We start from the raw sequence: 25,517 nt of genomic DNA, 5'->3' as shown, positions 1-25,517 counted from the left end.
GGAGGAGGGTTGGGAGATTAGTGCAGACCATAAACACCAGCATGGATGAGTTTGTTGAATTGTCTCTAACTGAGCTGTATTCTCCATGTAAAAATTGGCAAATTAAGGTCGTTTTCCAATTTGCAGTCCATTACAGCTTTTGTTGAAAGTAAAACAGGAAGTGTTGCTTTGCTGCGCTCAGCAGGTCTGCCAGCAACTGTTGGCAAAGAGACAAAGTTAAAGTATCAAGCCAACTATGACTTCTTCAGAACTCATCCTTTGCTGGCCTTTAGTAGCAGGTGTTCCCAGTAGCTTTGTGAGCTTCTGAATATACTTCCTAATAACCTTGCCATTTCAGAGCTTTCAGATTACCTTTTCTGTAAATAATTCCATAAACTTGCCATAAACTCCCTGCTGAGAAGTCTTTAAAATATTTTTGTTCTTAACCGATACAGCCCTGGTTTGATTTGGTTTTTGAATGCACTCTCTGTGACAATTGTGACATTTGACCAGTTGCATCAGCCCGCATATGTTCTGTAATGATTTATAAGAAAGCTGTCTGTCCCTCCCAGATACTGGACACCTCCAGTTGATATGAACGACCAGGAAAAGGAGGGTTTGGATATGTGCTTGAAAAAGAAAAATAATCAGACGGTTAGATAGGATGGAAAGGGAAAGCCTTTTTCCTAGGATGGTGATGGCGAGCACGAGGGGGCATAGCTTTAAATTGAGGGGTGAAAGATATAGGACAGATGTCAGAGGTAGTTTCTTTACTTAGAGAGTAGTAAGGGAATGGAACGCTTTGCCTGCAATGGTTATAGATTCGCCAACTTTAGGTACATTTAAGTCATCATTGGATAAGCATATGGACGTACATGGAATAGTGTAGGTTAGATGGGCTTGAGATCGGAATGACAGGTCGGCACAACATCGAGGGCCAAAGGGCCTGTAACTGTGCTGTAATGTTCTATGTTCTATGTTCTAAGAAGTTGGGTTTTGGGAAAGAAATGGATGAGTGAGACTAATTAACGTCTCTTTCAAAGAACCATGGTAGTTTATAGAAACTGATAGAACTGTGGCTGCTGGAGATCTGAAACAAACACAAAAATTGCTGGGAAAGTTCAACAGGTCTGGCAGCATTTGCGGAGACAAATTAGAGTCAACATTTTGAGTCCCATGACCCTTCTTCAGAAAAGGATAGTTTATGATGGCCAGAATGGTCTTGTGTGCTACAGAATTCTGTTCAGCATCAAATGTTCCATAAGTCAGTCATGTTTAAAGTATGTAAAGGATGATGACAGACGTTAGCTGTTGTTAAATTTTCTGATCAGGAATGATATCTCAAATATTATTTGCCAGAACTTCACCAGCTTAAAAGAAATTCTGATTTTTATTTTGTCATAGTTGCTTTAATATGGAGTCTTCAGTTTTTCATTAAACCTTGGGTCAGACCATCTTTATAAAGGAATGGGACTGAGGAACTTATCAGCCATGATTGAATGGCAGACCAGGCTCGATGGGCCAAATGGCCTAATTTCTGCTCCTGTGTTTTATGGTCTTAGATTGATCATGCACATAGCACTTACCAATTACACTGCTGAACCACTTAGCATTTTCTTAATTCAAATCTGTAAGGGCCCTCATAAATACATCAAACCATTGCTTAGTTTTCCTGATTAGAACTTTATTCACGTGTTAGTTCTTCACTATGGTGGAAACTGTCACGTCGAACTGGAATTTGTTGATATCACTCTTGATCCTACCAGAAGGAACTCCATGGAACAAAGGGCTCTTCAACTTCTCAACATTGGTTTGCTGCACCCTGAATAGAAAATATTAAAATCGTAAAGATAATTCTTTCAAGCACTCATAATATAATTGAAGCCAGTTAAGGGTCATAGAAAATGCATGTCCGAATAATTAAAATATGATAATTTGTCACTGTAATTCCTAAACTTCAAACTGAGAATTTTAAAGTAAGTAGGGTGTAAATTGGAATTATGTCTTAAAGACCAGTTATAGCATTGAAAGCTGATTTCTGGAATCATGTTCTCATTCATACCAGTTGCATATTTGCACCATTCTAATGGCCAGTTACATTACATTATTTAATGATAAAAATGACAGTGCAATGACAAACAAAACAGCTGTTGAAGCTTGTCAGTAGATTGTAAACAACTGTTGGAGTTTCTGGATGATATTTGTGAACAATATTGAGATCAGGGTAATATATCATCAGTGGGCCCAGCTGTGCATGTTTCTCCTTATGTTTCCAATATTTTTATCTCTTCCTAATTTCCTTCTTCTACTCGATATCTACTTTTTCCTTGTCACTTGACCCTTTTTCCCTCTTTGACCGGCAATTTAGCCAAATGGGAGGTGATGGCCTTGTTGTATTATCACTGGGTTGTTAATCAAAGACCCAGCTAATGTTCTGGAGACCTGGGTTTGAATCCTGCCATGGCAGAGGACACAATTTGAATTCAATAAAGATGTGGAATTAAGAGTCTAATAATAATGACCATGAAACTGATGTCAATTGTCAGGGGAAAAAAAACCCAGCTGGTTCTCTTGTGCCCTTTAGGGAAGGAAACTACCATCCTTACCTGGTCTGGCCTACGTGTGACTCTAGGCCCACAGCAAAGCGGTTGACTCTTAACTGCCCTCTGGGCAATTAAGAATATGCAATAAATGCTAACCTAGCCAGTGGTGCCCTCATTCTGTGAATGAATTCTAAAAAAACTTTTTTCCCCACTTTCTTCTCAACCAATATTTAGTTTCTCCAACCCCAATGTTTCTCAAACCTTTTTCCTACTCTTCCTCTTCATTCTCACTCCATTCCCTGCCATTCCTCTGCCTTTCCCTTTCAGTTACTAAACCAAACAGTAATCCTTCAGCTAATATAAAACAACAAACTGCAGAAGTCAGAAACTAAAACAGAAGCAGCTAGACAAACTCAACAAGCCTGCCAGCATCTGTGGAGAGAAAGCAAAGTTAACATTTTGAATCCAGAGGGGATCTGAAGAACGGTCACTAGATTCAAATTATAACTCTACCTTTTATCCACAGATACTTCCAAATCTGTTGACTAATGCCTTCGCTATTGGTTGCTCCTTGGATTCAAGTCACTGGTGCAGCATATTAATTACTCACTTGATTCATAATTCACAGCTTACAGTATATTATTTCTATGCAACTGTAAATATTTTCTTAATGAGTGAGATTTCAATCTATCCCACGTTCTGATGCTGAACTATCCAAATGTCACTGTTGGAGATAACATAATAATAAGGTTGTGTTTGATGCGTGCATGGATGGCATAAAGACATTATTTGTTGAATCAACATTCAAATATGGAAATTTTTGAGTGAAACCTCTGGAAAGAAAGTGTTCAAACTGTGACTTTTACATTTTTTTTCTCTTTCCCCTCCTTCTCTCATAATATATGCTGAGGAAGATTCCACATGTATCTCCGATACTTTCCTCCAAATGTTGCTCTTCTTCATATTCAGGCTTTCACACAAGTTCCGGGGTAGCACGGTGGCTCAATGGTTAGCACTGCTGCCTCACAATGCCAGGGTCCCCGGTTCGATTCCACCCTCAGGCGACTGTCTGTGTGGAGCTTGCACATTCTCTCCATGTCTGAGTGGGTTTTCTCTGGGTGCTCCGAGTCTCTGGATCCAAAGATTTGCAGGTTAGGGTGGATATTTCATGCTAAATTGCCCATAGTGCTGAGGGATGTGTAGATTAGGTGTCTTATAGGGAGGTGGGCCTGAGGAATGGTACGGACTTGTTGGGCCGAAGGCCCTGTTTCCACACTGTAGGGATTCTATGGTTCTAATATATTCGATCGTGTGGGTTAGAAATTCTGCAGAAGCAAGTGGAGTCAATGGCCTAGTGGTATTATTGCTGGACTGTTAATTCAGAGACCCAGATAATGTTCTCGGGACCTGGGTTCGAATCCCACCATGGCAGATAGTGGAATTTGAGTTCAATAAAAGAAATCTGGAATTAACAGTCTGATGATGATGATTGTCAGGGTGAAAAAAAGATCTGGTTCTCTAATGTCCATTAGGGAAGGAAACTGCCATCCTTACCTGGCCTGGCCTACATGTGACTCCAGACCCACAGCAATGTGGTTGACTCTGAACTGACCACTGGGCAATTAGGGATGGGCAATGAATTCTGGCCTAGCCTGTGACATCCTCATCCTCTGAATGAATAAAACAAAATGCCCAGACGCTATAACAATGGAACACAATTGCATGTGGAAATCTTTCCAAGCTTTCTCCTTCCCGTGTTTGGGATTCAAAGGCTACATGTTATGTCTTTACTGATATTCAACATATCTCAGGATAGGGATCCAATCTTCATTTGTTGGAGTAGCAACAGACAGTGAATTCACCCAATAAACCTTTGAGACACTTCCAGTTTAATTTCAATAATGAATTCAAAATGTATTGCTGGATGAGAAGAGCTTTCTAAGGTGAAAGTATGTAAGTACTTTATTTATTTCCACCATTGCCTTCAAGTCCACCTTCAAAACCTACCTTAGGTTCTGAAGAAGATCAATATTGGACTGAAACAGTAACTCTGTTTCTCTTTGCTGACAGATCTGAGTTTCTCCAGCAATTTCTATTTTTGTTTCAACAATCCCCTCTGTCGACTTTGTCAATCCGTTTTAGTAGTTAATATCCCTCAATTAGATCTCCTCTCATTCTTCTAAACTGCAGAGAGTATAGGCCTAAACTACTCCATGTCTCTTCATAAGATCCACCCCTCATCTCTGAAATCAATCTAATTAACCCCATCTGAATTGCGTGTAATGTAGAGAGCAAAACTGGACACAAAACTCCAGTTGTAGAACATAGAACATAGAACATAGAACATTACAGCACAGTACAGGCCCTTCAGCCCTTGATGTTGTGCCAACCTGTCATACCGATCTCAAGCCCATCTAACCTACACTATTCCATGTACGTCCATATGCTTATCCAATGACGACTTAAATGTACCTAAAGTTGGCGAATCTACTACCGTTGCAGGCAAAGAGTTCCATTCCCTTACTACTCTCTAAGTAAAGAAACTACCTCTGACATCTGTCCTAAATCTTTCACCCCTCAATTTAGAGCTATGCCCTCTCGTGCTCGCCGTCACGATCCTAGGAAAAAGGCTCTCCCTATCCACCCTATCTAACCCTCTAATTATTTTATATGTTTCAATTAAGTCACCTCTCAACCTTCTTCTCTTGAATGAAAACAGCCTCAAGTCCCTCAGCCTTTCCTCGTAAGACCTTCCCTCCATACCAGGCAACATCCTAGTAAATCTCCTCTGCACCCTTTCCAAAGCTTCCACATACTTCTTATAGTGTGGTGACCAGAACTGTACGCAATACTCCAAGTGAGGCCGCACCAGAGTTTTGTACAGCTTCACCATAACCCCTTGGTTCCAGAACTCGATCCCTCTATTAATAAAAGCTAAAACACTGTATGCCTTCTTAACAGCCCTGTCAACCTGGGTGGCAACTTTCAAGGATCTGTGTACATGGACACCGAGATCTCTCTGCTCATCTACACTACCAAGAATCTTACCATTAGCCAGTACTTTGCCTTCCGGCTACTCCTACCAAAGTGCATCACCTCACACTTGTCTGCATTAAACTCCATTTGCCACCTCTCAGCGCAGCTCTGCAGCTTATCTATGTCTCTCTGCAACCTACAGCATCCTTCATCACTATCCACAGCTCCACCGCCTTAGTGTCGTCTGCAAATTTACTAACCGTCCTTCTACGCCCTCATCCAGGTCATTTGTAAAAATGACAAAAGGCAGTGAACCCAACACCGACCCTTGCGGTACACCACTAGTAACTGGTCTCCAGGATGAACATTTCCCATCAACTACCACCCTCTGTCTTCTTTCAGCAAGCCAATTTCCGATCCAAACTGCTGTATCTCCCACAATTCCATTCCTCCGCATTTTGTACAATAGCCTACTGTGGGGAACCTTATCGAACGCCTTGCTGAAATCCATATACACCACATCAACCGGTTTACTCTCATCTACCTGTTTGGTCACCTTCTCAAAGAACTCAATAAGATTTGTGAGGCACGACCTTCCCTTCACAAAACCATGCTGACTATCCCTAATCAATTTATTCTTTTCTGGATGATTATAAATCCTATCCCTTATAACCTTTTCCAACACTTTACCAACAACTGAGGTAAGGCTCACTGGTCTATAATTACCAGTGTTGTCTCTACTCCCCTTCTTGAACAGGGGATCCACATTTGCTATCCTTCAGTCATCTGGCACTATTCCTGTAGACAATGACGAGTTAAAGATCAATGCCAAAGGCTCGGCAATCTCCTCCCTGGCTTCTCAGAGGATGCTAGGATAAATCCCATCCGGCCCAGGGGACTTATCTATCTTCACACTCTGTAGGATTTCTAATACCTCTTCCTTGTCAACCTCAATCTTACCTAGTCTAGTAGCCCGTATCTCAGTATTCTCCTCGACGACATTGTCGTTTTCTAGAGTGAATACTGTTGAAAAATATTCATTTAGTGCTTCCCCTATCTCCTCTGACTCCACACACAACTTCCCACTACTATCCTTGATTGGGCCTAATCTTACTTTCGTCATTCTTTTATTCCTTAAATACCTTTAGAAAGCCTTAGGGTTTACCCTGATCCTATCCGCCAACAACTTCTCATGTCTCCTCCTGGCTCTTCTGAGCTCTCTCTTTAGGTCTTTCCTGGCTACCTCGTAGCCCTCAAGCACCCTAACTGAGCCTTCACATCTCGTCCTAACAGAAGCCGCCGTCTTCCTCTTGACCAGAGATTCCACTTCCTTCGTAAACCACGGCAACTTTGGTCTCATTAATGCCTTGCACAGCTGCAGCAACACTTTCCTACACTTATACTCTATTCCTTTCGCAGTTAATTCCACTTGCTGTACCTACAGACTAGATTTCTGTGATTTAGTCAGAAACTTTAATAATACTTTTAACTTACATGAACCTAAAATGATTGGTCTATCATGAAAGCTGAAATATTCATTTCAGAATTTATGTTATATTAAGAAAAGCAAGATTTTTACATTTGCAGTCTTTCAAAATACAACTGAAGGGATGCATTTGAGAGTGTGTGTTTGAGGTATAAAAGATGGGATAATAATTTGAGATGATGTAAGATGGCAGAGATTCAGAAAGAGCTCATTGTCCTGTTGTACAGAATGGCCTGCTTCTCTGTTGAAAATTCTTTGTAATTTTAGTTTATGATCTGGATACTGGAGATGAGATGTGCAATCTTGACATTCTTAACCTAAAAATAAATAACTGCTGTGAGAATACAATATTGGCTCTATCCACATATTTCAACTCCTGCTAACCAACTTGTGGACTTACCTATTACATTTGCACAGGGAGATGTGCCAAGGACCAGTTTACAGATGGAGTTTGGCGATGGGACCGCAGTGACCTACTCTAACCTCAGCTCAGTTGAAGCAGGAGTCAAACACATCTACAAACACTGTGGGATCTTTCGTGTCATTGCTCAAGCATGGAACAGCCTAGGATCCACCCGAGCCCACCTCTTCCTACATGTAACTTGTAGGTTAATATTCTAAAGATCAAAACGTTCAATAGAAAATTAAAATGCTGTGAAAATGCAGTAGAGCCAACATATTGTACAGACTGGCATAGACTAATCATGGGACAAATGGTCTATTTCTGAAAGTCGCATGCATGTAAAATAGCAGTCTTATTCTCATCTGTCTGCTTTTCCTGCTGATCTGGATTCCATTTGAGCTATCCCATTTTCCTTTATCAATTATTCCTCAAATGGCTCACTAAGATAACCTCTGTTACATTACAGAGAAAAGATACTTTTTTTTCATACTTATAATCTGCTTCTTTAGCTAAGTAGCTCAAGATTCATCTCTTGTTGGTTGAAATCCTAATTTATGAAGCTGGCTTTTTGTCTCCTGCATACAGGCTTTTCTGTTTGTAATTAAGGTTATTCATAAAAGAAGGCTTGTTTTGTGGAATTAGACTGCAGTTTCTGCAGCAAGAGGGGTTGCAGACACCTGGACAGCAATAGTTGAACAACAATTCAAATACCTGAGAAACAGCAAGTTAGGTTATTACTGAAGCTAATCTCTTCTGAATACCTGGAGGTAGAGTATTTCCCAAAGTGGATCTGGGGACCCCAAGTGGTGAAATTTTGGGGTCCCAAGGTCCAAGGCAACAACGACTGACCCTCCTCCTGATGCTCTCAAATATTTAGCTTTCATTAATAGAAGGATTGAGTTCAACAGCCGTGAAGTTATGCTCCAGCTATACAAAACCCTGGTTCAGCCTTATCTGGAGTACTGTGCCCAGTTCTGGTCTCCTCATTACAAGAAAGATGTGGAAGAATTGAAAAAGGTGGAGAGGAGATTTACCAGGATGTTGCCTGGAGTGGAGAGAAGGTCTTACGAGGAAAGGTTGAGAGAGCGAGTCTTCTCTCTTAAGAACGACGAAGGATGAGAGGTGACTTGATCGAGGTGCACGAAACAATCAGAAATATAGATAGAGTAGATAACCAGAGGCATTTCCCTGGGGTGGAGGTAACTATTACGAGGGGACATAGTTTTAAAATGAGTGGAGGTAGATAAGGGAGACGTCAGAGGTAGGTTCTTCACTCAGAGAGTGGTTGGGGCGTGGGATGTATTGCCAGAGAGGGTAGTGGAGTCGGCCTCATTAGGGCATTTAAGCAGCTATTAGATAGGTATATGGATGACAGTATAAGGTAGGGGTGGAGGTTAGATAGACCTTAGGGTTAGGGTAAAAGTTTGGCACAACATCGTGGGCCAAAGGGCCTGTACTGCTCTATATGCTATGTTCTACATCCTCCTCCCATATCCAGCATTGAGGACAGAGCAATTTCCCAGCTTTAATACTGAATTAAAGTGGGAAACAGTCTGGGAGCACTGAGATAAAGGAACCAATCTGAATATTCACCACAGCTTCACCTGGGATAGCCTATATCTCCATGTGACAATGGGTATATTGTGCAGTGTCACAGCATTATCTCGACCAACAAGTGAAGGACCAGTCCCAGTTTGTAACATTCTAGCGATCACTCTCTACCCTAAGTACCTGCTGTCTGGCCAGTTTTTGTCCTCCTGATCTTCATATTGACACAAATTTGAAAGCGTTTGCCTCTTTCCTGTGTGTTCTAAGTCAATTCATTGTGAGCGACATAGACTCTCAAACACAACACAGAGAAAGCGGGAGAAACTCAGCAGCCTCTGTGAAGAGAGAAACAGAGTGAGAGTCTGGGATCTGCTCTGACTCTTCTTCAGAACAGGTGGATATTGACGTGGATGGAGAATATTTTCTATGATGCTGATTTGACTAATGAGAGATTACAAAGCAGAAAGTTGGCTTTTTGGGAAGTAGAACAGTGGGCTGGATTATACAAATGCCACAATCCCCCAACCATCTCGGTACATGCGTAGGTCATGGTGCATGAAACGAAGCACGTGACCTGCCCACTGCTTTCTCTCCTGTTCAAACTTGACCCCATATTACCGACGGGCAGTAAGGCCTCAGGTAAATCATCTACCTTAAAGTTTTTGTGTCCACACTTCCTACTCTTCACACATGCTCTAGGAACTGAGAGCCAGGCCCAATTCAGACCTATCTCTGCACCTGGGCTCCATATCTCCTCTTTCTCTAGGACATGGTCAGACAGCCAGCAACAGACCCCACTTGATTTTGCTATAGGTGGGAATACAGAGTTGGGGGTAGAAGTCGCATTCTGAATCAATGCCATTTGCTCCAGCAGGATTATCCTTTTGGGGCATACAGATTCAGGAGGGATACTGATCGGGAACCAATAGGACATTCGGTGGGAGACAGACAATTGTCACTTCTCCCTGACCCCACCACAACCCAAACAGGAAATCCAGCCCAGCCTTTCAGCTTTAAGGCATAGAAAAATATATGGAAACAAAAACGCATAAATTGCTATCAATTCTCTTTTATTGAAAAAAAAGTCAATATTTTCTGCAAATAACAAAGGGGGAGATAAATAAAGCCGTCGTTCTGGTTATCACTGCTGCATTATGTTTAAATTGATTGAAATTTTGAATTTATTTATCTTTTAAGATACAGAGACCAATTGGTGCGTTAAATTTCTCCCATTTCCTCAGGTTATTTTCATACGTGCAATATCTAAACTTCGCCCATTTTTATTTATTTACTGAAGTGAGTGCATGACATTTCAAAGCTTTCTAAAGTTATGGTGAGCAAACTAAGCTGGGTGCGCTTTGTTACTTAATGTTTATAATTATTAAAGAAATGATCTTGTGCTTCATAATAGAAGAAATGGTTCTTCTGTTTTGATCTAGTTTACCATCTATTTAATTTACTTTCTATTTACTTTACCGTTTAATTTATTGAAGCCCTGTGTTTACAGCAGTTAGTGTTTGCTACCTGAAACACTCAAAGAGGAAAAACACGTTCATTTTTGTGTGATAATCAACAAAATACAAATGTAAACAGATTTCTCCCATGCAAACTATAAGAAATTTTGTGTTTCCTCTCAGTCTGATCTGATTCCCACAAAACCAGGCAGCTAACACACAAGGAACAAGAATAGGCCATTCAGCCCCTTGAACATATTCTGCCTTTCTAAAAGATCATGGCTGATCTGATTTCAACCTCAACTCAGTATTCCTGCATATTTGTTGATAATCTTTCATCCCCATGGTAAGCAAGAATCTATCTCCCTCTGCCTTCAGTACAAATAAAAATTCTGTGTCCACTGCCTTTTCAGGAGGGGAGTTCCAAAGACTCAACCATGGTTTGACTTTCCAAAGTGCAACACCTCACACTTACCTGTATTGAATTGCATTTGCCAGTCCTCAGCCCACTTCGCCGTCTGATCAAGATCCCTCTGTAATTTTTGATAACTTTCCTCACGATCAATTATACCTCTAATTTTGTATCATCTGCAAACTTACTAATCATGCCTCGTACATTCGCATATAACAAAGGTCTCAGCACCAACGCTTGAGGCACACCTCTAGCCACAGGCCTCCAGTCCAAGAGACAACCTTCAACCAACACCCACTGCTTCCTGCCATCGAGCCAATTTTGAATCCGATTAGCTAGCTCTCCCTGGATCCCATGCGACCTAAGCTTCATGACTAGCCTGCCGTGCAGGACCTTGTCAAAGGCCTTACTAAAGTCCATGTAGGCAACATCCACTGCCCTACCCTCATCGATCCTCTTGGTTACATCTTTGAAAAACACCAGAAGATTTGTCAGACGTGACTTCCCGTGCACAAATCCATGCTGACTATCTCTAATCAGACCTTGACTATCCAACTATTCATTGATCCTGTCCCTCAGTACCTTCTCCAACAACTTGTACCATTGATGTCAGGCTTACTGGCCTGTAGTTCCCTGGCTAGTCTTTGCTACCTTTCCCAAACAATGGAACAACATTAGCCACCCTCCAGTCTTCCAGAACTTCACCAGTGGCTAAAGATGAAGCAAAAATCTCTGAAAGGGCCTCTGCAATTTCTTCCCTAGCCTCCCACAACATCCGAGGATGGACTTGATCAGGCCCAAAGGATTTATCCACCTTCATGCACTTTAAGGCTGCCTCCTCTCTGGTAACATGTATGTGGTCTAAAACTTTCCCGCTAGTTTCTCTTATTTCCTTAGCATCCATGATTCACTGCTCAGTGTTTACTGAGGAGAAATATTCATTAAAAATCTTCCCCATCTCATGTGGCTCCATGAATAGATAGCCATGCTGATCTTTGAAAGGATCTATTCTCTCCCTTGCCACACTCTTACTCTTAATATAGCTACAGAAGCACTGGGATTATCTTTAACTTCTCTGCCAGATCTATTTCATACCCTCTTTCTGCTCTTGTTATTTCCCTCTTAAGTGTGCTCCTACACTTTTTATAGTCATCTAGGAATTCACTTGAGACCGATAGCTTAAACCCACTGTTTTCCTTCTTCTTTTCCCTGATCAGAGCCTCAATATCCTTTGTCAGCCGGAGGTCCCTACTCCAGCCAGCTTCTTCCTTGACCCTAACAGGGACATACTGCCCCTGGACTCTTGTTTTCACACTTTTAAAAGCCTCCCATTTGCCAAATGTTCCTTTTCCTTCAAACAGACTCACCGAATCAACCTCTGCTAGATCCTGCCTAATGACCCTAAAATTGGCCCTGCTCCAGTTTAGCACCTTAACCTGTGGGCCTGCCCTATCTTTTTCCATACCTATATTAAAACTAAGCGAACTATGGTCACTGGACACAAAGTGCTCTCCGACTGACACTTCAGTCACTTGCCTGAAGTCACTTCCTAAGAAGAAGTCCAGTGTTACGTCCTCCTGAGTAGGGCCGACTGCACATTGATTTAGGAAACCTCAACTGAAACTGAGCATTGTTGTTATGTCCTCCGTTATCTCAAGGGCAACTCCCTTGAACATCTTCTTGAACTTCTGTCACGTCTGTAGCTTCTGTACCCAGGAACACTGAGCTGCTAGTCCTGCCCTCTCTCAGATCAGTTTCTACATAGAACATAGAACATTACAGCACAGTACAGTGCCAACCTGTCATACCGATCTCAAGCCCATCTAACCTACACTATTCCATGTACGTCCATATGCTTATCCAATGACGACTTAAATGTACCTAAAGTTGGTGAATCTACTACCGTTGCAGGCAAAGCGTTCCATTCCCTTACGACTCTCTGAGTAAAGAAACTACCTCTGACATCTGTCCTGTATCTTTCAACCCTCAATTTAAAGCTATGCCCCCTCGTGCTCGCCGTCACCATCCGAGGAAAAAGGCTCTCCCTATCCACCCTATCTAACCCTCTGATTATTTTATATGTTTCTATTAAGTCACCTCTAACCTTCTTCTCTCTAATGAAAACAGCCTCAAGTCCCTCAGCCTTTCCTCGTAAGACCTTCCCTCCATACCAGGCAACATCCTAGTAAATCTCCTCTGCACCCTTTCCAAAGCTTCCACATCCTGGGTGTGAGTTTGCTCGCTGAGCTGGAAGGTTAGTTTTCAGACGTTTCGTCACCATTCTAGGTAACATCATCAGTGAGCCTCTGATGAAGCGCTGGTGTTATGTCCCGCTTTCTATTTATCTGGTTAGGTTTCCTTGGGTTGGTGATGTCATTTCCTGCGATAGGGTTAGCTTCCACATCCTTCTTATAATGCGGTGACCAGAACTGTACACAATACTCCAAGTGAGGCTGCACCAGAGTTTTGTACAGCTTCACCACAACCTCTTGGTTCCGGAATTGATCCCTCTATTAATAAAAGCTAAAACACTGTATGCCTTCTTAACAGCCCTGTCAACCTGGGTGGCAACTTTCAAGGATCTGTGTACATAGACACCGAGATCTCTCTGCTCATCTACACTACTAAGAATCTTACCATTAGCCCAGTACTTTGCCTTCTGGTTACTCCTACCAAAGTGCATCACCTCACACTTGTTTGCATTAAACTCCATTTGCCACCTCTCAGCCCAGCTCTGCAGCTTATCTATGTCTCTCTGCAACCTACAGTATCCTTCGTCACTATCCACAACTCCACCGACCTTAGTGTCGTCTGCAAATTTACTAACCCATCCTTCTACGCTCTCATCTGGGTCATTTATAAAATTGACAAAAGGCAGTGAACCCAACACCGACCCTTGCGGTACACCACTAGTAACTGGTCTCCAGGGTGAATATTTCCCATCAACTACCACCGTCTGTCTTCTTTCAGCAAGCCAATTTCTGATCCAAACTGCTATATCTCCTGTTATGGCTATAATAACTCAATCCCCAGAGCCAGTCCATGTTCTGAACTCATCTGCCTCACCAGTCAGGCCTCGTTTGTTGAAATAAATGCACTTTACACCAAAAGTCTTTTCCCTCCCTTGATTGTGCCCCGGCTACCCTGAATAATAAATTGCTCTCAATGGCTAATGTATTTTCCCCTGACTTGGGCTTCAGATCGGTCAATGGGCTTCAGATCGGTATGACAGGTCGGCACAACATCGAGGGCCAAAGGGCCTGTACTGTGCTGTAATGTTCTATGTTCTATGTTCTCCATGGCCCCTCTCTTATTCAGAGTCCTACTCCTCTGCTAAACTAGTTTAAACCCTCCCGGGTAACACTAGCAAATCTCCCCACGAGGATAATGGACACCCCTCCAGTTCAAATGCAACCCGCCCTTCTTGTACAGGTCAGCTCTACCCCAGGAGAGATCTTTATGATCCAAGAACTAAAAATTCTGCCCACTACACAAGCCCCTCAGCTGCGCATTCATCTTTTCTATCTTTCTATTTCTGTTCTCACTGGCAAGCAATCTGGAGATGATTACACTTGAGGTCCTCCTTTTTAACTTCTTAACTAACTCCCTATACTTGTTTCGCATGTCCCCATCCCTTTTCCTCCCTCTGTCATTTGTACCGATGCGCACAATGACCTCTGGCTGTTCACACTCCCCCTTCAGAATTTCTGCAACCGCTAAGAGACATCCTTGATCCTGGCACTTAGGAGACAACACACCATCCTGGTGTCTCTTCTGCAGCCACAGAATCTGCTGTCTGTCCCCCTCACAACTGACCCTCCGATCAGTATTGCTCTGTCTGAGGGAAAATGGAAGTCCCCCTGATCTCCCACATCCTGCAAGAGGAGCATGACACAGAACTAGCTGCCGTCTCTACTGCCTTCAGTCCAGACACTAGTAGAAGGAAGTAGAGTTAAAGAGCCCTTACCCGTACTCCTGCTCAGCCCCCTCACACTGAAACCCCTTGAGCGAACTCCTCAGCACTTGCACTCCAACACTAGCCAACTCTCTTAATGGCTGCTCCCTGGTACACCTTAACCCTGCCAGTCATTCTCTTCACAAACTCTCTTCTTTTTGTTTCTCTCTGACCTGCTGGAAAGTCATGATAATTGTGGCGATGTCTCCCGGAATCCCACTGTGATGACTCTCAGCCACCTTTTGGTTTGCACCAACATGCACAATACTCCAGATGCAGATTCACCATTGACCTGTAAAACTGAAGCATAAACTCCCTATTTTTACATTCAATTCCCCACACAGCGCTCTGAAACCTCACACCATTTAGACATAAACATAGACTTAGAACATTACAGCACAGTACAGACCCTTCGGCCCTCAATGTTGTGCTGACCTGTCATACCGATCTCAAGCCCATCTAACGTACACTATCCATGTATGTCCATATGCTTATCCAATATTAATATCAGCAAATTTGCTTATTTAGCTCACAAGCTTCTTTGTTTTTACCCTTTCTGACAAAACGGACAATTTCCCACATTTGCCAGGTCTTTTCCCATTTGTTTAACTTATCTATATCTCTTTGGAAACTCCTTTGTCCTCTTCACAACTCAGGAAGCATGTTTCTGCTGATGGGTGAGTCCAGAATCAGAGGACACAGTTTAAAAATAAGGGGTAGGCCATTTAGAACAGAGTTGAGGACAAACTTCTTCACCCAGAGAGTGGTGGATATATGGAATGCTCTGCCCCAGAAGGCAGCGGAGGCCAACTCTCTGGATAGTTTCAAGAAAGAGATGGATAGAGCTCTTAAAGATAGAGGAATCAAGGGTTATGGGGATAAGGCAGGAACAGGATACTGATTGTGGATGATCAGCCATGATCATAATGAATGGTGGTGCTGGCTTGAAGGGCTGAATGGCCTACTCCAGCACCTATTGTCTATTGTCTATTTTATAGTTAGCATCTGAAAGAGTTAACAGCCAACAAAAGGTATGTTCCACCCATCGGGATATGAATGGCTAATCCTGGGGAAGCTAACTGGGTTTATCCTAGATGTGTCGTGTGAATAATAACAGTTCAGTAATAGTGATGTCCACTGAGTCTTAAATTGAATCTGATGTCTCACAGAAAATTATCATGTATTTCAGACGTTACATAAGGAGCTGTAAAGTAACCCATACTAAACTTATTCTGTTTATTAAGAATAAGCCTAGCTTCTCCCAATGACTTTATGTGGCCATCCTTCCTCACACAGTATCAATAGCTGAGACCAATGCCAGTAACAAGGATTGTTGGCTGTGAAGACATTGAAGATGGTTCAAGTGGACGTGACCACACCATTTCAAGAATTACAATTCGCTATGTAAATGGAATCTTCCTCATAGGGCTCCACTTCCTGCATCTCAAAACCTTAAATCAGTGTCCCTTAGTTTCAGGTACCTGCTGCCAATGGGAAATGCCTTTTCTTTGTCTAACTGGTCTGAACCTGTTATTATCTTGTGTAGCTCTGTATCATTGCATCACGATCAGAAATAGCATTAATACTCCAAGGGCTTCCTTTCCTAAAACAGGGATGATGAAGGCATCAGGCTTTCCCAATCAGCTCAACGCTATCCCGAGGATTAATTTCTAGTTACTACAGTATAGTATAAGTATTGTACAGTATAAGGCAGTGACCACAAAGCACGATGGGCAAGGTACCAGTTAGTTATAAGGGGTCTTATTACAGTAACAGATAATTACAGAGACTGGCAATTAATAAGATGTAGAAGAATAGATAATAGTTACGGTCCTCTGCTGAGTCATCACAGTACTTACAGTTAAATGGAATTACTGGTCAACATGAATATTTAAATTGCATTTGACTGTGTGGAATTGGTCAGCCTGTGTTGTGCATTGTGAGCTGGACTGATCCTGTGAATCTGTGAATTTGATTAAATGTTATTTGATTTTGCTCTGACCATCTCTTAACTTGAATCAGATTTTAGTGGCAGTTCTTTTTTGAAAAGGCTCTGAAATGAAATTGTTTTTGTATTTGAATTCAGTGGAATAAATGACAATTTGCATATGGTCTTAACCTTTCTGATATCTGGATTTGAATACGCTCCAAATAAATAGAAATAAAAATCTCTTCTCTATAATAGAAGTAAACAGTTTGCACAAAGCGTTGTGGGACAGCTCTAGTCTGATGTGAGCTTGTGCCATTAGACCCCTTCCAATGATTTGGCCATGCTGAATAAAATGGTGGGAGTGATATTTCTCTGACATGAATGGGAATCCAATGGCCAGCAGTGAAAAGCTGATGCAATCTCTTCTTTAGCACCAGGCTAAGCATTGCCTGAATATTATAAGACAAAAGTAATTCAAAAGTAGGTGGAGCCAGCTGCCAGAGCTCTCACACCTATGGCTCAGTTAAGACTGTATATTTACAATTGGCAGTACGGCATTCAATGTGGCTATCCAACATTGGTAGCTATGCCTTTAACTGCCATCTGTAGCTGTAGAGTGTCCTCACTAAAACTTCCTGACCCTCTAACTCTCCTTTTCCCTTGAAGACATTCGTTAAAATCTGCTTCTTCTGATCTAATATCTCCCATTGAAGCTTGGGACCAAATTTTGTTTAATACCTCCATGAAGCAGCTTCAGGTGGGCTGTTTTATCAAAGAGACTATCTAAATGTGCCTTTGTTGCCATGAAGCTTCCAATAAAATGTAAAGGAGTCCCACTGTGGGCAATTGGGAAAATAGACAGAGCCAGAGAAGAAAGAATCCAATCTCTTAGCCCTCCCACCCACTCAATCCATAAGACAGTTGAATGGGAATGGGAATGGGGAGGGGATAGGAGCTAGGAAGGCGCAGGTTGGCGCTGGAAAAGCATCAGTCCTGGTATTTGTTCTAACCAGTCCCATACTGGCTAGTTTCTCTCTTGCCGAGAACCAACCAGAATTGCAGTTTCCAAACACTTTCTATTTCCCAATCTCTCCGACATGAGAGTACAGGAAAGGACAGCTTGGGGAATAAATCTGTCACACTGCGAAGCTTGAAGCTGCTTGTTCTGGAGGAGAGATGGGGGGCTGAAGACTTGGAGAGAGGTGTTGCAGCACAGGGGGTGTTTAGTTTCCATCTAAACATTGCTGTGTTTGATACCAGCCCAAAACCGAAAAGAAGGCTGAAAACACATAATAGTGTTGCCAAACTTGGTAAAGAGAAAAAGTTTAAACTTTCAGGCAGTCCGCTTTGACTACTTAGAGTCAGAGAGTCATACAACATGGAAACAGGCCCTTTGGCCCAACTCATCCATGCCAACCAAGATTCCCAAACTAAACTAACCCCATTTGCCTACATTCGGCCCATATTCCTCTAAACCTTTCCTGTTCATGTGCCTGTCCAAATGCCTTTTAAATGTTGTGACTGTACCTACAACTATCACTTCCTCTGGCAGTTCATTCCACTCAGGAACCAACCACCCTCTTGTGTGAAAAACTTGCCCCTCAGATCTCTTTTAAATTTTTCCCCTGTCATTTTAAAATTATGCCCTCTAGTTTTGAACTCTCTCACCCTGAGGAAAAGACCTTTGCTATTCACCTTATCTACTCACCTTGTGATTTAAAGCCTTTTATATGGTCTCCCCTCAAACTCCTATACTCCAGTGAAAATAGTCCCACCTTATCCAACCTCTCCTTATAGCTCAAACCCTCCAGTCCTGGTAAGACCCTTGTAAATCTTTCCTCTATCCTCTCCAATTTAATATCTTTCCTATACCAGGGCAACCAGAACTGTATGCAGTTCTCCAAAAGTGGTCTCACCAATGCCCTGTGCAACCACAACATGAGTCCCAGCCCCTATACTTTTTGTCATTACAGGGCTAGCTGATCTTCTGTGGATTCCTGGAATTTGCAAACGTTTTAAATTAACTTCTCCTGGTTCATTAGGGCAAAATAAAACTCACCAATTGAGAGAGAAATACTCTGATATCTTTTGTTCTCTACATCACATTGGCTTCTGATTGCTGTTGTAAAATTTGGCGGAAAATAAATGAGAGAATATTAAGATATCTTGTGTTCTTACCTACTATTCCCCAGGTCCTATTGAGCATGTGCACTTGACCCTACCTTATGTTGCAATCACCAACCAGCAAGTGAATATGACAGCCGTGGTGTGGCCCAGTCCCATTGGCCCACTCATCTACTTCTGGTGGCTTGGGAACAAGACCGAGGTGAGTGAATGTTATTGTAAGCTTCAATACCAGCATATGGTTGCCTGGTGATGAGAGGGCGATCAAAACACATGACAATTGTCAGTTAGCTTAGGAATTCTTGACCCCATGAGTTTGCAAGTCATTTAGTGTGTTCAAGAATAATTTAGGACATTGAGGAACCAAGGAGTGTGCTAATTATAGATGAAAGTAGGGCTGAGTTGAAAGATCGGCTTTGATATTAATGAATGCTGATGTGGAGCTGAGGGGAACTCTGACTCAATGTGGTACGTATTTCCTAAATTCGTAACCTTGTGCCCTAAAATATGAACTCAGTGAGAAACATGAACTCAAATCCCAGCATGGAATTTCGGAAAATTCAACCTAATTCATTAAAATGTCTGGAATAATAATTTAATTTTGGTAATGATGGCCACGAAACTATTGGCTTGTCATAAAGTCTCATCTGGATTCTTCCTTCTCTGCTCTGATCTGTATGTGGTTGACTTTGAAATGATTTAACAAAAACTCTGAGCTACCAGAATAATTACAGCACCTCAAGAAGTTGTGTGAGGGTCAGTTGTTTTGTGTGTGTCTGTGTGTGTGTGCGCCTGTGTGTGCGTCTGTGTGTGCGTGTGTGTGTGTGTGTGCGTGCGTGTGTGTGTGTGTGTGTGTGTGTCTGTGTGTGTGTGTGGGGGGGTGGGTGGGGGCGGGTGGTGGGTGGTGGGTGGGCATTGGTGGCAAGAGACGCTATTGCAATGATCACTGCCCATGGAAAAATAAAATGAACACAAGTGTTCAAAGGCAGAGATGATTGGACCATTTGTAAAATAAATAAACAATGAGATATAAAGAGGAACGAGCAGGTTAGATGGGATTGGAACAGACAATACTAGCTGTCATCCTAGCACAATGAACTGAAAAATGGCAGAGATTTTTATTCTTTGCTTCACTCCAGCACTGTTCCCTGGTTCTGCTGCTTTATTATTTGTCCCTAATTTTCATATTATTAGGCAAGGCTTTTTGCCAGTGTGTGCATGCACACACAATCCCTCACAGAATGGAGAAGATTGCCGAAGCATTTACATCAGGGAGATGGAGAAAGATTCTCTCTGTTATTCATTGTATGTAAATATATGTGTTCATATGACATTCAGACTGGTAACTAAGAGATAACATCTTCTCCACATAAATAAGATGTGACAACTAATACATTTTGGCCACCATAGGAAGATTGGTTTTCCAAACAGGTCGAACTGCAACTTTGTATTTTATGCAGCTCACCAACACTGCATTCAATGATAAGTTGAGAGAAGAAACCATGGTAATACCGTATTAACTACAGTGAATGATCGCCTCGATGATTAGTGGCTTTAGTACATTGGAACAACCACTGTGTTTTGTGCTTCACCAGCATAAATTAGCTCATGGTGCTTTCTTCAATTCCCATTTTCTCACACTAAGGTTTTGCATCTCTTGTTGTCTATTACAGCCCATCATCACCCTTGAAGGGAATACTTCCTTTGCATTCTCTACAGAGGGAATAAATAGTGTCACAGTGCAGGTGTCGGCTGGGAATTCCATTCTGCAAGATGTAAAGAGTATAGCTGTTTTTGGTAAGAGCAAAACTTAACTGTTTTTTGTGCACTGTTACAGAGAATACAGACATTTGATCAAGAAATACTTCTGTAAACAGTTGCATTATTCTGCACCCTCAGTTTACCCTCTGAAATGCCCTCACAAACATGCAAATCCCCTTTGTATGGGCTCAAACATATGAAAGTGAACCAATGCTTCACGTGGACACCTTCCACAGTAAGCTCACTTTCTCAGGAGCAAAAGAAAATTACAAAGGGAAGATTTTCTTCTCTATGCGGCACAATTTTCAGGCAACAAAGGGTTAAGGACTCCTTTTATTTAATCATCGAATAGTGTTTAGATTTTCTGGTGGTCACTTTGACCAGAGCCTGGATAGCTTGCCCAGAGCTTGGAAAGCAGATTGCATGGAGTGGGTAATGTTAGGCTGACAGTGTCCAGTGTAATTCCCATCATTATATCCTCAGCAATGCTATTGCCAGGGAATAGCAAGGACAGGAGTAACTTTCAACGGCCACAGCTGACTCTTTCTTTCAAGGAAGGGGGTGTATTGTGTTATTTCCTTCATTGCAGAGCTTTCTGTTTGCAAGTGGGGACAGCTGTTCAGCCTCACTTGGGAAAGCTGCGTGGCCCTTTTTAGCTGCTGCAGAGTAAGAGTCCATGAGCATTTCCCACTCACATCCAGATGAGCTCCCACACTGAAACAACAGCAAAACCAGGAAGCCATCCTGAAGCTGGCCACCCAGCGTTAGCCCAGATAATTCTCAGAAGGTGGTCACACAACCTCAAACTTTTGCCAAGAAGGCTAATAGGAGCATTGGGTTTATAAGTAGAGGCACAGAGTGTAAAAACAAGGAAGTGATTCTATTCCTCTCCAAATCATTGGTCTGTGCACATTTGGAGTGTTCAGCCCGGGCACCGTATTTAAGGAAGAATGTTAAAATCAAGGAGAGAGTGCAAAGAAAATTTATGAGAATGAGGGATTTTAGATAGAAGGAAAGATTAGAGAAATTGACCTTATTGTCCTTGGAGCAAAGAAGCTTAAAAGGTGACCTTACTGAGATGTTCAAAATTATGAACAACTTTGAAAATGTATAGAAGGATACATCTGTTTCCACTAGTTAGTATATCAGTAACTAGGTATCAAAATTTCAAGATTGTTAGCAAGAGATCATGGAGTGAGATGAAGAGAATCTTCTTTACCGAGAGAGTAGTTAGGATTTGGAGTGAGCTGCCTGGGAGACCGGCTGACGTGGATAACAAAGAAAGTTTCAAGAGAGAGCTGGATATTGAAAATGGATGAGACTGTTGCTCTTTTGGGACCTTGTACAGACACAACGGGCTGAATGGCTTCCTTCTGTACCTTAAAATATCATGATTCTATAAATTTCAGGCGACTTCGATTTGCGAAATTCCAGTCCTGCCACATTTTTACCAATAATCTTTACCAAATAAGAGAGTACGTAGCAATAGCAGCAGTAAATTGGATATGTTACTGGACAAATGATCCAGTGATATATCACCACAACAGCTGGGAACTTCCATTCAGATAGTTCAATAAATCTGGAATTAAGAAGCTAGTCTTATCAAGTTAAGAGTATAGTCTTAATGACCAGGTTGTCACTAAAACTGTTTTATCCCACTAATGCCCTTATAGAAGGAGACCTCTTCCCTCTCTTGATCAGACACGGACATGACTCCAGGCATATAGCAATGTGGTTGATTGTTGTCGCACATGGAGTTAGTTTAGATCAGTTGGCTGGACAGCTGGTCTGTGATAATAAAATGTGAGGCTGGATGAACACAGCAGGCCAAGCAGCATCTCAGGAGCACAAAAGCTGACGTTTCGGGCCTAGACCCTTCATCAGAGAGGGGGATGGGGTGAGGGTTCTGGAATAAATAGGGAGAGAGGGGGAGGCGGACTGAAGATGGAGAGAAAAGAAGATAGGTGGAGAGGAGAGTATAGGTGGGGAGGTAGGGAGGGGATAGGTCAGTCCAGGGAAGACGGACAGGTCAAGGAGGTGGGATGAGGTTAGTAGGTAGGAGATGGAGGTGCGGCTTGGGGTGGGAGGAAGGGATGGGTGAGAGGAAGAACAGGTTAGGGAGGCAGAGACAGGTTGGACTGGTTTTGGGATGCAGTGGGTGGAGCGGAAGAGCTGGGCTGGTTGTGTGGTGCAGTGGGGGGAGGGGACGAACTGGGCTGGTTTAGGGATGCGGTGGGGGAAGGGGAGATTTTGAAGCTGGTGAAGTACACATTGATACCATATGGCTGCAGGGATCCCAAGCGGAATATAAGTTGCTGTTCCTGCAGCCTTCGGGTGGCATCATTGTGGCAGTGCAGGAGGCCCATGATGGACATGTCATCTAAAGAATGGGAGGGGGAATGGAAATGGTTTGCGACTGGGAGGTGCAGTTGTTTATTGCGAACCGAGCTGAGGTGTTCTGCAAAGCGATCCCCAAGCCTCCGCTTGGTTTCCCCAATGTAGAGGAAGACACACCAGGTACAGTCAATGCAGTATACCACATTGGCAGATGTGCAGGTGAACCGCTGCTTAATGTGGAAAGTCATCTTGGGGCCTGGGATAGGGGTGAGGGAGGAGGTGTGGGGGCAAGTGTAGCATTTCCTGCGGTTGCAGGGGAAGGTGCCGGGTGTGGTGGGGTTGGAGGGCAGTGTGGAGCGAACAAGGGAGTCACGGAGAGAGTGGTCTCTCCGGAAAGCAGACAGGGGTGGGGATGGAAAAATGTCTTGGGTGGTGGGGTCGGATTGTAGATGGCGGAAGTGTCGGAGGAATCCGACCCCACCACCCAAGACATTTTTCCATGCCCACCCCTGTCTGCTTTCCGGAGAGACCACTCTCTCCGTGACTCCCTTGTTCGCTCCACACTGCCCTCCAACCCCACCACACCCGGCACCTTCCCCTGCAACCGCAGGAAATGCTACACTTGCCCCCACACCTCCTCCCTCACCCCTATCCCAGGCCCCAAGATGACATTCCACATTAAGCAGTGGTTCACCTGCACATCTGCCAATGTGGTATACTGCATTGATTGCACCTGGTGTGGCTTCCTCTACATTGGGGAAACCAAGCAGAGGCTTGGGGACCGCTTTGCAGAACACCTCCGCTCGGTTCGCAATAAACAAATGCACCTCCCAGTCGCAAACTTTTTCCACTCCCCCTCCCATTCTTTAGATGACATGTCCATCATGGGCCTCCTGCAGTGCCACAATGATGCCACCCGAAGGCTGCAGGAACAGCAACTTATATTCCGCTTGGGAACCCTGCAGCCCAATGGTATCAATGTGGACTTCACCAGCTTCAAAATCTCCCCTTCCCCCACCGCATCCCTAAACCAGCCTAGTTCGTCCCCTCCCCCCACTGCACCACACAACCAGCCCAGCTCTTCCCCTCCACCCACTGCATCCCAAAACCAGTCCAACCTGTCTCCGCCTCCCTAACCTGTTCTTCCTCTCACCCATCCCTTCCTCCCACCCCAAGCCACACCTCCATCTCCTACCTACTAACTTCATCCCACCTCCTTGACCTGTCCGTCTTCCCTGGACTGTCCTATCCCCTCCCTCCCTCCCCACCTATACTCTCCTCTCCACCTATCTTCTTTTCTCTCCATCTTTGGTCCGCCTCCCCCTCTCTCCCTATTTATTCCAGAACCCTCACCCCATCCCCCTCTCTGATGAAGGGTCTAGGCCTGAAATGTCAGCTTTTGTGCTCCTGAGATGCTGCTGGGCCTGCTGTGTTCATCCAGCCTCACATTTTATTATCTTGGATTCTCCAGCATCTGCAGTTCCCATTATCAGCTGGTCTGTGATGCTGAGTGATACGAACAATGTGGGTTCATTTCCCATTCTGGCCTAGACTACCAGAAGAATTGTCCTTCTCAACCCCTTGCCTGAGATGTGGTGACCATCAGATTAAACCCCCACCAGCCATCGCTCTCTGAGAGAGCATGTTCAGTGGTCTGGTAAGAGTATGTAACTTTATCTTTTAATACCTGTTGTAATCATCTGAACAATGAACATCAAATTTTGAAGTCCAAGATCTCAACGTGATACCTGAGAACAGTCATGGACTAAAATGGTTTTCAGAAATAAGGACAAATTCTGCACAAAATTGGTTGCAGTGACCACCTGACCATGGACTGAGGCAAGTCAAGGAGCCTAAAGTTAGGGATAACTGAAACGGCACTGAAACTTTCATTTTACACAAAGACAACGAAACTAGGTAACTGAATCAGTACGAAGAAATTTGCATCTCCTGTTTTAATTCACAGGGTAGATGCAGATATTGAACATCAGTTTTGGACTGTTCAGCTCCAAAGACAACACAGGCAGATTTCAAAGCCTTTCAGTGGCTGTTTTTGAACTTCAAAGCTGCAAGGAAGAAATATTCATTTATAACAATCCAAAGACGTGTAGGCTCAGAGGGTTAGCCATGGGAAATACAGGGTTGTGGGGATAGGGTGGGGAGGTAGGTGCAGACCTGATGGGTCGATTGACCTCTGCCCGCATGGTAGGGATTCTGAGATGTGATTCTATGAAAAGGAGAACTGAAAGTTTCTCTCATACAAAAGCAGAAATAGTTGGAAATACTCATCAGGTCAGTCAACTTCTGTGGAGAGAGAACCAAAGTTACCATTTCAAATCCAGTGAGCAGGAGCCTCGATGGGAGCTGCGTGTAGTACCAAAGAGAGCATGCGTGTGAGGTATTGGACAAAAGATGGTGTCACTCCTGCTGACAGAGTGGAGAAGGGCATTGATTTGATTCTTCCAGACAGTTGAGGCCACAATCACTTATAGAATCGCTACAGTGCAGAAAGAGGTCATTCAGCCCATCAAGTCCATCCAAAGAATACCCCACCCAAACCAACCTCCCACTCTATCCACGTAGCCCCACATCTAACCTCTGCCAATCAC

The 25,517-nt window shown here is 43.2% G+C and overlaps 1 protein-coding gene across 2 annotated transcripts in view; it reads left to right on the top strand.

Moving 5' to 3' along the window:
• Positions 1 to 25,517, top strand: part of LOC125462076 (VPS10 domain-containing receptor SorCS1-like) — a 1,248,383-nt gene that overhangs the window by 1,139,838 nt on the left and 83,028 nt on the right. For both annotated transcript variants that reach the window (XM_059652946.1, XM_048551586.2), the window contains exons 19-21: positions 7,402 to 7,588; positions 18,879 to 19,012; positions 20,484 to 20,607. In XM_059652946.1, coding sequence (XP_059508929.1) covers positions 7,402 to 7,588; positions 18,879 to 19,012; positions 20,484 to 20,607 — 445 coding nt within the window. The remainder of the gene's footprint in view (positions 1 to 7,401; positions 7,589 to 18,878; positions 19,013 to 20,483; positions 20,608 to 25,517) is intronic.

This window comes from Stegostoma tigrinum, chromosome 20 (genome assembly GCF_030684315.1).
Source record: "Stegostoma tigrinum isolate sSteTig4 chromosome 20, sSteTig4.hap1, whole genome shotgun sequence".
Taxonomy (NCBI): domain Eukaryota; kingdom Metazoa; phylum Chordata; class Chondrichthyes; order Orectolobiformes; family Stegostomatidae; genus Stegostoma; species Stegostoma tigrinum.
The sequence above is the reverse complement of the archived record's forward strand: the minus strand, read 5'-3'. Positions and strand labels throughout refer to the sequence as shown.